Source organism: Stigmatopora argus, chromosome 17 (assembly GCF_051989625.1).
Source record: "Stigmatopora argus isolate UIUO_Sarg chromosome 17, RoL_Sarg_1.0, whole genome shotgun sequence".
Taxonomy (NCBI): domain Eukaryota; kingdom Metazoa; phylum Chordata; class Actinopteri; order Syngnathiformes; family Syngnathidae; genus Stigmatopora; species Stigmatopora argus.
The window spans coordinates 9,462,036-9,475,187 of NC_135403.1; the positions used below are offsets into that span (position 1 = coordinate 9,462,036).

Below are 13,152 nucleotides of genomic sequence, written 5' to 3' on the forward strand. Positions count from 1 at the left end.
TCCCCTGTGTATTGTAATGTGTTGAACCGTTCTCATATCTTTACTGCAAACGGAGCAAGGGAATGGTCTTTCTCCGATGTGTGATGCCAATGTATATATGTAATTGTGTATATATTTATTTATATTTATATATATATATATATATATATATATATATATATATATATATATATATATATATATATGTATATGTATATATATATGTGTGTATATATATGTATATATATGTATATATATATATGTCATTTTTAGTGTTGAAATAAGTAAAAAGGAGTCAGACGTTTAGAAAATGTTTTATTATATCGAGGGGCAGGCTGTCAAAATGGCTTGGATGAAAAGACCGTCAAACAGCGGGTTAAAGTGAGTGCGTGTAAAAAATAAAGCAGCTTTTGTTTGCTCTGCGGGAGCGTTGAAGCAGAAATATATGTACATAAACAACAAAGGCCCCCAAAACTTCCCCCCCAAAACATGTAGGTAAGACACGTTCTTTGAAGTAAAGAAGGGGGGAGCAGTACAGTTAATACATGACATTGATAAACACTCACTGTTGCCATTTTTTTCAGGTTGTTTTTGTACAAGAGAATTGCACGGCATCATCGGATTTTTTTTTAAATGAATACAAAAAAGAAAAAGGCAAAGAGCGAATACATTTCCAATTTGCTGCACTTTTCAAACGTATACAATTATTTCAAGCGAACCGAGGGTCCTGCATGCATTGAATTGGAAAGCAGAAGTAGGAAACACTATCGATGCGATGACACGGGAAAAGCCCAACGTACGTCAAAATGTTCTCCCGTACTGCTCGAAAGGGGGTCCCGAAAGGCTGCTGAACAGAGGTGAGATATGTACATCGACTCCATCAACTTGCTGGAAAAAAAATATTTTAAAGGTGACATAATATGGGAAAATCGACTTTGAAAGATTGCATCCAAACAGCGAATCTGAAATGCCTCACCGGTCCATTAGGTGTGAAATTAAACTGAGTCAGAGGCTCTGACAACAGCAGGTTGTTATGGTAACGGAGAGCTGCATTTTCACAACACTGAACCCCTCAAAACGGAGTGATTTGCATATTAAAACGCCCAAAATATATTTGAAATTGTGAAAAACTATCTGCATAATATGTCTCCTTTAAAACGAGGCAACAACTTCGCATTGAGGGTTCTGCACGCGTGATAAAAATTGTATAATATATGCAGTTTTTATCAAGCACATCCCCCCCACCCCTCCCCTTGTTTCAATGGATAAAACACGCTGTGACCGGAGCCACAGACTTCCGAGGAAAATTCAGAATACAATCAAATTGATCTTTTTATTTTGGAGCGGCGCGACGCTGAAAACTGCCCGTGAAAAATACTTAAGACCATATATGTAATATAGTTTATATACCATAAAGGTTGTTCCCCCCGTTTGAAAATGTTTCCGCTTAATAAAATACTCAATTTGTCAGTCATTTCATTAGATTTCTCTTTTTTGTCAAGCTACATAAATTAGTTACAAAATATTAGTCATCTCTCTATGGTTACATTATATCGGCAGACATAAAATAAATGCCGTAATTTAGCAATTTTTTTTCCCCTTCCACAGTTTTCTTGCTTGGCTTCCACTGGCTCCATTTTTATTGCCAAAAGAATTAAATAACTGGCGAGACAATAAGTTAGTCAGCACGTATTAAATAAATTTCCGATGGCCTTTTTCTGATAAGGATTCCGTTAAATAAAATGAGGGGAAAAAAATGGGTATGAGGATGATTGCACTTGATGGTTATGAAAGAAATGAAAGCACAGTGCTTCCAAGTGGGAAATAAATTAGAATCCTTGCAGGAAATAACTTATGTGATAAAGAAAAAAAAAACAGTACACCTTGTGATCATTTAAGCCGAGAAACTCCAGAATTCAATGGTAGAACACACCCCACGCGACCAAAACGTTGCCTTTGAGTCGAGATAAAGTGCGGATCGAGTGGGATTTTTCCTTTTTTATTGTTGTACCATGTATGCGTCTTGGGAGTATTATTTAAAACAAAAATGTATAGACGCTCCCCCAGCCGCTTCAACTCAAGGACGTGTGGACGAAAGGGTAGGCTCCGCGAGAAGGCAAAAACATCGCGGCCATGGCCTCTGAAAACCTTGAAAAAAAAAAAGAAGAATCCCTGAGGTGCACATTCAGCTGTTGTTACGGCTCCTTCCTGCTCCCGTTTTTGGGGGGTTTGGTCGAGAGTTCACTCGGTGTGTTTTGGTGTCCGTGGGCCAGACTCGTTGAAGGATAGTTTGGACTTCAGGCGGAGAAGATGGCCGCTTCCTCTAGAATTGCGAATTCACCGATGAGCGGAAATCCACCAATCTGGACGAATCACATGGTCAAACTTTCACCGATTCCATTACAGACAACTTCATGGCTTCCTCCAACATTTGATTGTCCGTGAAAGCGGGAGGCGGTTCGGGGACGGATTCGGAAAGTCCGATGAGGGACTCGAGCAGGCAGGTGCCCGGGTCCCCCGAAGCCGGCAGGCTGGGGTAGCTCGGAAGCTGGAAATGGAAGAAGTTGTCCATGTGCTCGTACTCCTTGAGCGAGTTGTAGAGCGAGCTGGGCCCCAGACATGGGAACCCGTCGAAGAACTCCAGGTCCGACTCGGACGAGAGGCTCAGGTCCATGTTGTAGCTCGCCGAGCGGTCGACGGTGGGCGAGGGCGTGTGCGGGACGCTGCCGCCGTGGAAGAGCCCGTTGCCCTGGTTGGCGTTCTCGTCCAACAGTTCTGACGCCCCCCGATTGTCCAACGGCGCGTCCACGTTGTCGTTCTCGTCGGCGAAGTCCGCCATGCTGAAGGCGGCGAAAGCCTCAGGCGCCGGCCGGGGATGGGCGTCCTCGCCGTCCCCGTTTTCCGTGTCGTTGAAGCTGAGGATGCGGCTCAGGCCTTTTTCGTCAACGTCCAGCGGCGCCGCCGCGCCCCGGTTGCCCTCCGAGTCGTCGCTCTGCGCCGACGACTCCGACGAGTCCGTCATGTCGCTGCTGCAGCTGTTGTCCCCGGTGGACGCCAGCTCGGAATCAAAGGGGAAGGACCGGGCGGGGGTTGCCGCGGGGGGAGCGCCCGCCTTGGGCCTGGCGTCCGCCGCCTCTTCCTCGGCGCTGGACTGCTCCTCCAGCCGCTTCTCTAGTTCAAGCTTCATGACCGTGTGGATGTAGTGCGTCTGGACTCGCGTGGAGTTGAACTCGATGCGGCCTTCCGTGTTCCCGCAGCCGTCCTTGGTGCAACCGCACGGAAACGACGAATGGTCCATCTAAGAGACCCCAAAAAAAATTGAATGCTCCGTCCTCAACCAAGGCGATTATTTGAGGCAAGATTTGCCTGGGAAAAATTCTCTCACCTGGCACTTGATGCCGGCCAGGCTGCAAGCGCACGTTTCGGGCTCGCAGAAGCCACGACAGTCGCACCCGCAACGCTCTCTGGAGATCCGGAGCTCGTGCAGCTGCCTCTTCTCCTCCTTGTCCACCTTCTTGACACCGGCGGCTTTGAGGAGGGCGTAGCGCCGCTTGGACGGGTACGGCTGGAGGAAGGAGCCCTCCTCCACATTGGCGGCGCTCATGTCCACGTCGTTCTCGGGAATGTCGTCCACCGTCAGCCGCTCGGCCTCTTCGCTGTCCTGGGTACCGTTCTTGGTAAGCTTAAGACCAAAAAATGAAGCTAATGTCATTCCCCAGATTCAATTTGGACAACGGTCGGGTTAAATAAGAGAAACTGTATTCTAAATAGGAAGCTTTTCTTTTCAGTTCTGTGAATTGTTTTCATTTTAGTCATTGGATTTGTCCAATTTGACCGATGGAACTCTTATGCATCCCCTTCCTCACCTTTAATTTAAGCGCCTCTAGCTTCTCTTCCCGCAGCCTGTCGAGGATCTTCTCCCGACGTAGCTGCCGCTGCTCGGCGGCGAACTCGCTCAGCGTGTACGTGCGCCTCACGCTGTGCCGGGGCGTCATGCCCAGGGTGCATCCCCCTCGGCTGGGCACGCTGGTGAAGCCCTGGCACCGCGGAAAGAAGAAGACCGTCACCTGGTCAAAGGTGACGTTGTTCCGCCGCGAGCGCTTGGATTTCTTGAGGATGGACGTCGCTGTGGAGAGAGCGAAAAGAATTAGATGACTTCTTCCAAAAATAGCACAAAGTGCATTCCTTACACTTTTAAGTTTAGCCAAAAGAGGGCGTGATATCCCTCCAGTTGCATTCGCAAGGCTCGCAGGAGAGCCCAGTAAAAAAGCACGCCCGTCTGATTCATTGCCAGGCTCTTTTACACAGCCTTATCTTGCACCCAATTAACACGGAAACATGAATCCGAATGCATTTACATCCTGTAAAAGTAACCCCGCCGTAAAAAACGATCTGTTTGGGCTTGCCGCGCAAAACGAAAAGAGCCTTTTGGAGCTCAAGATGGTGAATTAACGCCCGAAAAGGCTTCAGAACGGTCCTGTAAGTGTAACAGTGCAAAGTGGAATAACAACTATTGGATGCTTGCTTCGAAATTCCACATCCTCCGAACAAGCACCCTCTTAAAGTGCCAGACGCGGGTCCCCCCCTATCCACCATTCACACCCCCGCAATGGAAATACATGACTCCACTCCACATGTGCTGGCCATTAGCTTTCACGCGTAAAAGTTTTAGTGTTTTCTCAGCAGCTGTCACCGAATTCCTGGAAACAGGAATGGACGCTCGAGGTAAACTCGATCCATCTGGGGGACTCTTGTACAACCTTTCCTCAGTCCAAGTTGGATCGAATATTGTTCCACTTCGACTCTGCCGTGCTCTCCAAGCAAGTGGTTTGGATACAGCTTGGATTAAAATTAGCTGTGATTTCATATCTAAGGGGGGAAGGGGTGCTTTTCCCATGGTGGAAGCAGTGGAGGAGCACGTCCCTAGAGAGTACTCAATCTCTGAGCCTAGTCGAACTAATGAGCACCTTCACGTCGTGTCGACTTCCTTTCCAATGACGCACTGAGGTGCTGCCCCTGTTTGTGTTTGCACGCCTTCTTTTCTCTTTCAGCACCTGTGCTGGGTGTGAGCCCACTAGGCCCCTCACACAACGGCCCGTGTGTTCTCCGGCGTTTTGGCACGTGGCCACGACGGCCACTTTTCCAGGAAGCCTCGTTTGCCCCCTTCAAACTTTTTGTAACGAATTGTAGAAATATACAACTGGCAGCTGAACTGAATGCGGTGCTTGTTTCTCCTTAAAGTCCCCTTTTAGGGTCAAGGGAGACAATTACGGATTTTCCAGACTAAGAGTCACACTTTTTTTTCATAATTTGACTGGGCCTGCAATTTATGGTGTACATGTTTGTTTTGTTTTGCCGACGCTGACAGCCGCAAAAATGATGCTCTCAGCGTCCCCTCTACTTTAGACTTGTTCAGAAGTGGTACCGAAAATGAAGAGTTTTAATGGATTTGGTAGTGATTTGAAGTGAGAGTTTGATAAACATGTTGTTTAGGAAACATTTAGCTAAATAACCATTGCTATATTTATGTAATGTATAATACTTGCTCTAAAACGACCCTTAATAATGCAATTTAAGGCATGTATTTTTTGTCAGGTGCGACCTATAGTCCGGAAGGTACGGCAAATCGAGGTAATGCAATGCAGAGGTCAGATTTTTAAACTATAACTTAGACCACATGTGTCAAAGTGGTGGCCCGGGGGCCAAATCTGGCCCGCCGCATCATTTTGTGGGGCCCGGGAAAGTAAATCATGAGTGCCGACTTTCTGTTTTAGGAAATTAAAATGAAGAGTATAGATGTGTATTAAATTTCCTGATTTTCCCCCTTTTAAATCAAGAATTGTAATTTTTAAATCATTTTTTTCTGTGTTTTTAGTTCAAAAATTATTTTGTAAAATCTACAAATATATATATATAAAAAAAGCTAAAATAAACATTGTTTTAGATCTATAAAAAACTGAATATTCAGGGCTTTTAATCCAGTTCTTTTAATCCATTTATTAAAAAAAAATCTAAATATTATATCTAAAATGGTCCAGCCCACGTGAAATCAAGTTGACGTTAAAGCGGCCCGCGAACCAACCCGAGTCTGACACCCTTGACTTAAGACTATGCCAATAATTTTGTGGGGTGGACCAGAACAAAAAAAAATCCATGTAGACGTCCTCAAATGGCCTCGCACCAGATATCCTAACAGACAAAAGCTAAGGGTCGGCGTATAAAGGGATTGGGCCCCTTTGCCCGTTTTAACACATGAAATAAAAGCGGGATTCAAGTGTTTGATGAGGCTGCCAGCGGATAAAATTCCTCCACCTCCCTACCAATTCTGAGCGTTTTTATGATCAGACCCTCGACAGAGTCGTAAAGACTCTAAATATTTTCCGTCGGCCGGTTTGACTCACTGTTGAAATGCGTTGCCGGGGAGCCGGGATTGCTGGGGGTGGAATCCAGGGTGTCGGAGTAGCAGCTCTCGCCCTCCGAGTCCCAGGCGGAGCACGCCGACGAGAGCGAGGAAGGCGAGGGTGAGGAGTAGCACGGGTCCTCGCCCACTTCCTCGTACTTCCTTTTGAGGTGCCCGTTCATGGTGCTAGCTTGGACAATCTGTTTGGGACAGAAACAGAACAATTTGGCTCAGTAAAATAGAGGGGGATAGAAGTCATGCACACTTGTTATTTTGTAACAGTATTTTGTAACCACAGAATCATCAATTGTGGCTTTTGGGGGCAATATTGCAGAAAGAAAAACTCTTTTGCACACACACGCCTCGTGCTTTTCCCGTATGAACACGTGAGTGGGCCATCACTTACAGCTACAGGAAGTAATCAATCACGCTCTATTTGCATAAGTCAACAATGAGAAAACCCCTTCGCCCCGTCTTGGAAATCCCATCAAAACACATTGATTAGGGAGGAAGCCTACCCAACCTTCGTCTTCCCCACCAACTCGTTTTCTCCCTTGCCGTGCTTTCAAATGTGTTCTCATGTGACCCCCTTTGTAGACAAAGAAGTCGGCTTCCTTCTGGAAGATGTTGCGTTACACGAGCCCTCCCTGCGTGCTTTCAGCGCTCCCGGGAGAGGGACTGCTGCCTCAGCGATAAAAACAATCAATCCTTTGAGAGGCGAACACATGCGCATACACACATGGACAAAAAAAAAGGAGCTCCTGACAAGGGAACACCTTTTATTCTCGAATAATCACCAAAATGAACTTCCATTACTGCAGACTTGTTTTAATTTTGAGCTAATTTCATGCTTATATCATATAGTGCAGGGGTGTCAGACTCGCTTTAACGTCAACTTGATTTCACGTGGGCAGACCATTTTAGATATAATATTTAGATTTTTTTTAAATATAAATGGATTAAAAGAACTGGATTAAAAGCCCGGCATATTCAGTTTTTTACAGATCTAAAACAATGTTTGTTTTAGCTTTTTTATATATTTTTAGATTTTACAAAATATTTTTTGAACTAAAAACACAGAAAAAATTGATTAAAAAAATACAATTATTGATTTAAAAGGGGGAAAATTAGGAAATTTAATATACATCTATACTCTTCATTTTAATTTGATCCTAAAACAGACAGTCGGCACTCATGATTTACTTTCCCGGGCCACGCTAAATGATGCGGCGGGCCAGATTTGGCCCCTGGGCCGCCACTTTGACACATGATATAGTGCCTGTAATTCTTGAAGCTGACTGCATACATGAAAATCAAGACTATGATGATCTTTATTTGATGGTGTGAGGAATGCTTTCCTAACAAATCTGGTGCTAGTTGTTTTGTTTGTGTAACAGGTCTCTCGAGTCACTAAACTAAATAAAAATGACAAGGGATTGATAGGAATTTTAGATTAATATGGGGTGTAAACAGTCTGAAACTGGATAGGTTGACTTTGACAGGAAGTGAAGGGAGCGCAAGAGATTTTCCTTTATGACTTGGTCCATAAAGCCATCGTTTGACGATGTTTTCAGAGTGGAGTCTTAATCGCTAACAGCTGCGAAGGTTTTTAAAACGCCGTTACGGCGAACATTCTTATTATTCTTGGTCGGTGGGGATACCTGCAATTGTGCGTATTGTTTAAAAGTAGAGTGACTTTCTGTGCATAATTGCAGGGTAACATTCACGTGGCATGTTAAATGTTGGTTCTGCAGCACGTCGACGATTAAGACGAGGCGTGCGCCGAGCCGCCGGCCCTGTCGGGAGCCTGGCGGCTTCAAAGCGACCTTGGGCTAAGTAAGCAGGCGGCTAAACGAGATTCTCCCCGTGAGTTCCAAGAAGAGTGTGACCTGCATGCCGCCTGTGTCTTATCAGGGCGGGTTATGCAAGTGTCAGCATTCTGCAAGGGTGGGGAGAGACGGCACGGGGAACGTCCACTCATCCCTTTTCTTGAGCGTTCGTCCTCAATCGGGTCACGGGTGTAGAATTCGCAAGAGGTGGGCTAAACCGTACTGGCCGCCAGTCGATAACGTGGTAGACGTATCGCACCTAAAGACAAAAGAGCGCCTTGGGGAGAACTAGGCGAGCACGGGTAGATTATGCAAACTTCACTAAGCGGGCGCCTCCGAACTGTGAGCCTGACGTGCGAACCGCTAGTCCACTGTGCATTCCGACAGGGGAGCAATTATGCAAGAAGAAGAAAAAAAAAAGGGGCAGCCAACCCCTCCGACAAGGATAAAGTAGAGATTCAAGGGCGGGAGGCTGACAACCCTTTCGGGGCTTACGCCGCTCACATGATGAATGAATCACCTTGCGACAGACAAAGGGGCTTAGCACGTGGAGACCACCTTGGTATGAAAATCTGCCCGCATGATGCAACCCGGTGCGGAATCAGGAGAAACAACATAAAACAGCGAAAAAAAGAAAGAAAAAAAAAACAAAAAAAACAAAACAAAGCCGTGAGGAATCCTCCTGGGAACAGATAGCGCCGGCTAAGCAAAGTCTTTTTAATTAAAAGCTGCAGTGAGCCAGAAGGGAGACAAGAGGAGGAAGAGGAGGAGGAGGAGGAAGAGTGGTGGTGTCAGAAGTGGGTCATTGTCTCTTGACTGCAGCCTACCTGACACATTGATTTGCTAATCCTGTTCAACGGGCAGAAACAATGGCGAGAGGTTAATCCCAGTCTGTGGTCAATGTGGAACTCGCGAGAGAAGAAGACAACAATGACTTATTTGGAAGTACATAATCATATTAATAACAGAGAGTGACAGCAAAGTGGGCTTTAGTGAGGTGTCCCGTTGCAAATTTGGGCATGTTGGCGCCCCTCCACTAAATTATGCATCCTTGTCATTCCATCACTGGTCGCTTTATAGAAAATACGGGGATGCGCGCTCGGGGAAGATAAATCTCAGAGCTGGAGAAGATTTGTCATTAAAAGGCACGGAATGTATCCAATCAAGAGATGCTATCCGATCCGATCGGCACGCGACACTGCTTGCAAAAACGAATATTCCGCCAGTGGTGAGCCTGTAACTGAACACAGCTAATGCGAAAGATAAAGTTGTAATATTGTCTGTATGTAATATTGCTTATCAATTCTGTGAAAAACACATAATTGCGATGAACTTGAGCATTAGGTTTTCTAACCAAATGCCCGATTGGCACATTTCCATGTGGTGTAGGGTGTGTGTTTTCTTAATTAAATGCGTTTGATCAATAGCTATAGATTAAATCACGTTTATAGTACGGTGACAAAGCAATGCACCGAAATTCTCGTGAAGAGAATGATGTAGCGCTCAAAGCCAATCTCACAGCCCGATTGATCCGAGGGACCAATAAGACATTTGACTTTGTCCCTTTGTGCCGCCTTGTCCTGCCCTTTTGCAGCTGATAACGATAAAGCGTGTGCGACTGTAAAGAAGGAGGGGGACTAACCTTAGCCAGTTGAGAGCATTTACATTGCAGATTGACAACCCCGCACAGCCTCTGTCTGTCTTACTGTCTAACTGAGCGACTGAGGGCTCATAAAATGCAATAATGATGAGCTCGGCCTGGAGTGTGTGTGCGCGCCCGAGTGTGTGTATAAACATGTCAAGGCAGGTTGGGACTCAAGGCCCGAGGGCGCCGCACCTCTCTCGCTTCGTCACTAGGAGAGATGGGAGACAAATTCTTCGAAGTGACGGGAGGACAAATTCCTTTAGATTTTCTACGAAGAGATCTGGCAGAATTACTGCTTCGTAGCTGTAATGGAACAACGGACACTTGCTTTCAAGACATGGCAGGAGAGCAAAATGTTAGCCCTTAACCTTAGTTGACTTGGACGCACGGTGGTACTTTCCAATTTCTAACATGTAACAGTGTATAAGAGTTTGTATGTACATGCGTTGTCCCTTTAAGAATCTACGTCAGTCATGGTCTTAACAAGTTCTCCAACAAAAAAACAATAAAAGTCCGCAAAATTTGGAACTTTTCTTTAGCCTAATAATTACTAGGGCATTAAGTTTGACTAAATAGTAATTCGCAGTTTGTATTTAGGGAATTTGAGCAACGATTTAAATGGTAATTATCAATAACCTTCCGGGCGACCAAAAGACCGGCGACCAATCGACCGTGTACCGCCCACACTGTAGGATAATTTCTTAGGAAAACCATTGAGAGATCTCTGAGCATTTACTAACTGCAGAAACAATGCAAGTAGAAAAAATAAACGCAAAAAGTTGCAGTCTATCAGTCACTAACTCAGCAGCAGCAGTAACCAAGCTTCTTGCACATTACAATTTTGAGTAAACCAGTTATTCGCACACTATTTGTAACTTCAGCCGAGAATTTAGCAGTCGGGGTGATGTCATTTTCAAGTGCGGAAGGAACACCTCTGCCTGTTGAAGCCGGGGACAGACGGGACAGAGCTCCTGTTTTTGCTCTGGTGTTATTCCCGGCGGAGACGTCCAGAGAAACATTCTGTTCCCCTGCCTCGACCCGTGGCACCATTTTCCAAAAAGGAGAGGTAGTGGGAAAAGGGAGGGTGCATCACACAAAGCAAATAAATAATGTCATGTCTCCAAAGCCACAGGAATTCTATCTCTGGCAGCGCTGCTCTGGCTGTAAAGGATCTCAATTGAACCCAGATGTGGGTTTTTCTCGGAAAGTCCGACAGCACCGGCCGGGCGAGGAGTGCTTACAGGACACACCTGACTGGGGAATTAACACGCACGTGGAGCTCACATGTCGTTTTTTTTTAAGCCGCGCAAGACAAGAAAGAGATGCAGTCGGTGGAGAGTGGAGACAGTACCGAGGATGGCGATGACGGAATATTGGGATATTTCAACCAAAAAAAAACGTTTTGTCCAGCAACCCGCTTTTCTTAATCTTAAAAAAATCTATTTGTTTGAACTTTTCAAAGCCTTACATCTCAGGTTTTGAAGAATTCCATGAGAAATTCTCCTGATTTAACCAATTAAAATCGGTCCCACCAGATCAAGCGATATTTGAAACAAATTGCAATCAATTCAAAGTGCTAGTGGTAATGGGACAAAGCAGATGGGAGCTCGCTACTGCCGTGTGTTGGGAGGGAAAGGGAGGGGGGGGATTCTTTTCAGTCGGCCCCCTTCCATCCCTCCCGTCTCCAAAGCACAAAAGAGAGGGGGGCATCCTGCGTGACCGAAATGAAGCAAGGCAACCTCGCTTGAACCCAATACTGCTTCTGCAAACACTCCACGGAAGTGTGTGCTCATTGAGTTCGCTGTGTGTCCACCAGCCAAAAGAATTGAACTTTTGTCTGGAATTCATTACAGTATTCAGCCAAAAAAACGGGCATAGTGGAACCTGCAGAAGGACTGTTGATTCAGTTGCAACTAGTTTGCAGACTAAAGCAAAGTCCACCAAAAAAGTGCATCTCCAGCCAGCCCCATTTAGTCAAAGTCTCTAAAAATCCAACCATTAAATTGTTCTCAAACATTAATTTGAGAGATTCTGTGATTATCCTGCAGTGGGGTGCTACTTAAGTTTTTTTAAGGACTGTGAATAGTACATGTTAACCCTGTTGAATATTTAAGAGACACTTGTCACACTTGTCGCTCACAATTTAAGAGTTGGTTATGTGTATTCAAGAAGCTCAATTAGATTTCATCTGTGACAAGATGAGCCACATCCATGTAGAATTCCGATATACCGCATACAACAAATGTATTTCTCAGCTGATATTCAGAATTTAGCAGCAAAATGATTGCCAATTTCATCAGTTTCTTTGAGCTCACTCAACTTTTTTCAACTGCAACTTTCCAGCATTGATTGAATTTGACAAATTCAACATTTTCAAGAGATTTCAAAGAATTAAGCCATTAAAAAACTTGAAATTAAAAAAAATGTTTCTATAGAATACATACAGACTGATTCCAACATTTTGAAAAATTATCCCCCCCAAAACTACTTGAACTTTGCATTAGCAACAACATTCAGTATTATCAATGCTTCATTGTTACTAAAATTTCTTAAACCTATAATTCAGTTTCCCCCTTCCAATTAACACCCCAAGACTCTAAATTTAAATCACATTACACAGCATTCATATCATATTTTTATACTTTTTGTGGTTTGAGCCCGCATCAAATCCTTACAGTGTCTCATGAATCACTTCTGGAATTTCCTGCAGGACCATCAGTGGCTTGCAGACCACAGTTTGAACAACCAATCCATATCTCATCATCACAGCAGGTCAATGCAACAAATCCCCCAAATAGGACCAAAACAGCTACTAACTGAACATTCCTAGTATAAAAAAGGGGGAAAGTGTGTGTGGTGGGAGGAAAAGCACAAGGAATGGAAGCTGTGTCAGTAAACAAAGGATCATTCTCCTCCCGTGTGTGTCTGTGTGTGTGCGTGTGTGTGCGTGTGTGTCATTCCAGAAAGCATGATTTCCAAAAATGATCCGGATGGGGTCGCGCTAGAGACGCTTTTAAAAAAAAGTGCCATCCAGCCGGGGAGCAAACACACAATAAAGCTGCAAACTAAGACAATTCACATCAATTAAATACTAATAATAATAACCAGGAAAAAACACGCGCCGGCTTGATGTTAATTAACGTTGGCTGGGATCATGAATATCAATTTGGGTGTATTTTGCTAATGAAGATGAATTAGGTGGAGGAGACAAAAGCAAAGTGGGGTGTTTTGGAGTGGATTTTTAAATGGCACAAATCACTCGGGCTGCAGGTGACAGTGCATGTGTCAGTTTAAGTGCC

At 44.8% G+C, this 13,152-nt stretch overlaps 1 protein-coding gene across 4 annotated transcripts in view; it reads right to left on the reverse strand.

The window, feature by feature from the left end:
- Window positions 1–281: 281 nt before the first annotated feature.
- csrnp1b (cysteine-serine-rich nuclear protein 1b) overlaps window positions 282–13,152 on the reverse strand; it is a 78,210-nt gene continuing 65,339 nt past the window's right edge. For all 4 annotated transcript variants that reach the window (XM_077624138.1, XM_077624136.1, XM_077624135.1 and 1 more), the window contains 4 exons: window positions 6,381–6,579; window positions 3,846–4,105; window positions 3,365–3,661; window positions 282–3,277 (listed from right to left, as the gene is read on the reverse strand). In XM_077624138.1, coding sequence (XP_077480264.1) covers window positions 2,360–3,277; window positions 3,365–3,661; window positions 3,846–4,105; window positions 6,381–6,561 — 1,656 coding nt within the window. In that variant the 5' untranslated portion in view covers window positions 6,562–6,579 and the 3' untranslated portion in view covers window positions 282–2,359. The remainder of the gene's footprint in view (window positions 3,278–3,364; window positions 3,662–3,845; window positions 4,106–6,380; window positions 6,580–13,152) is intronic.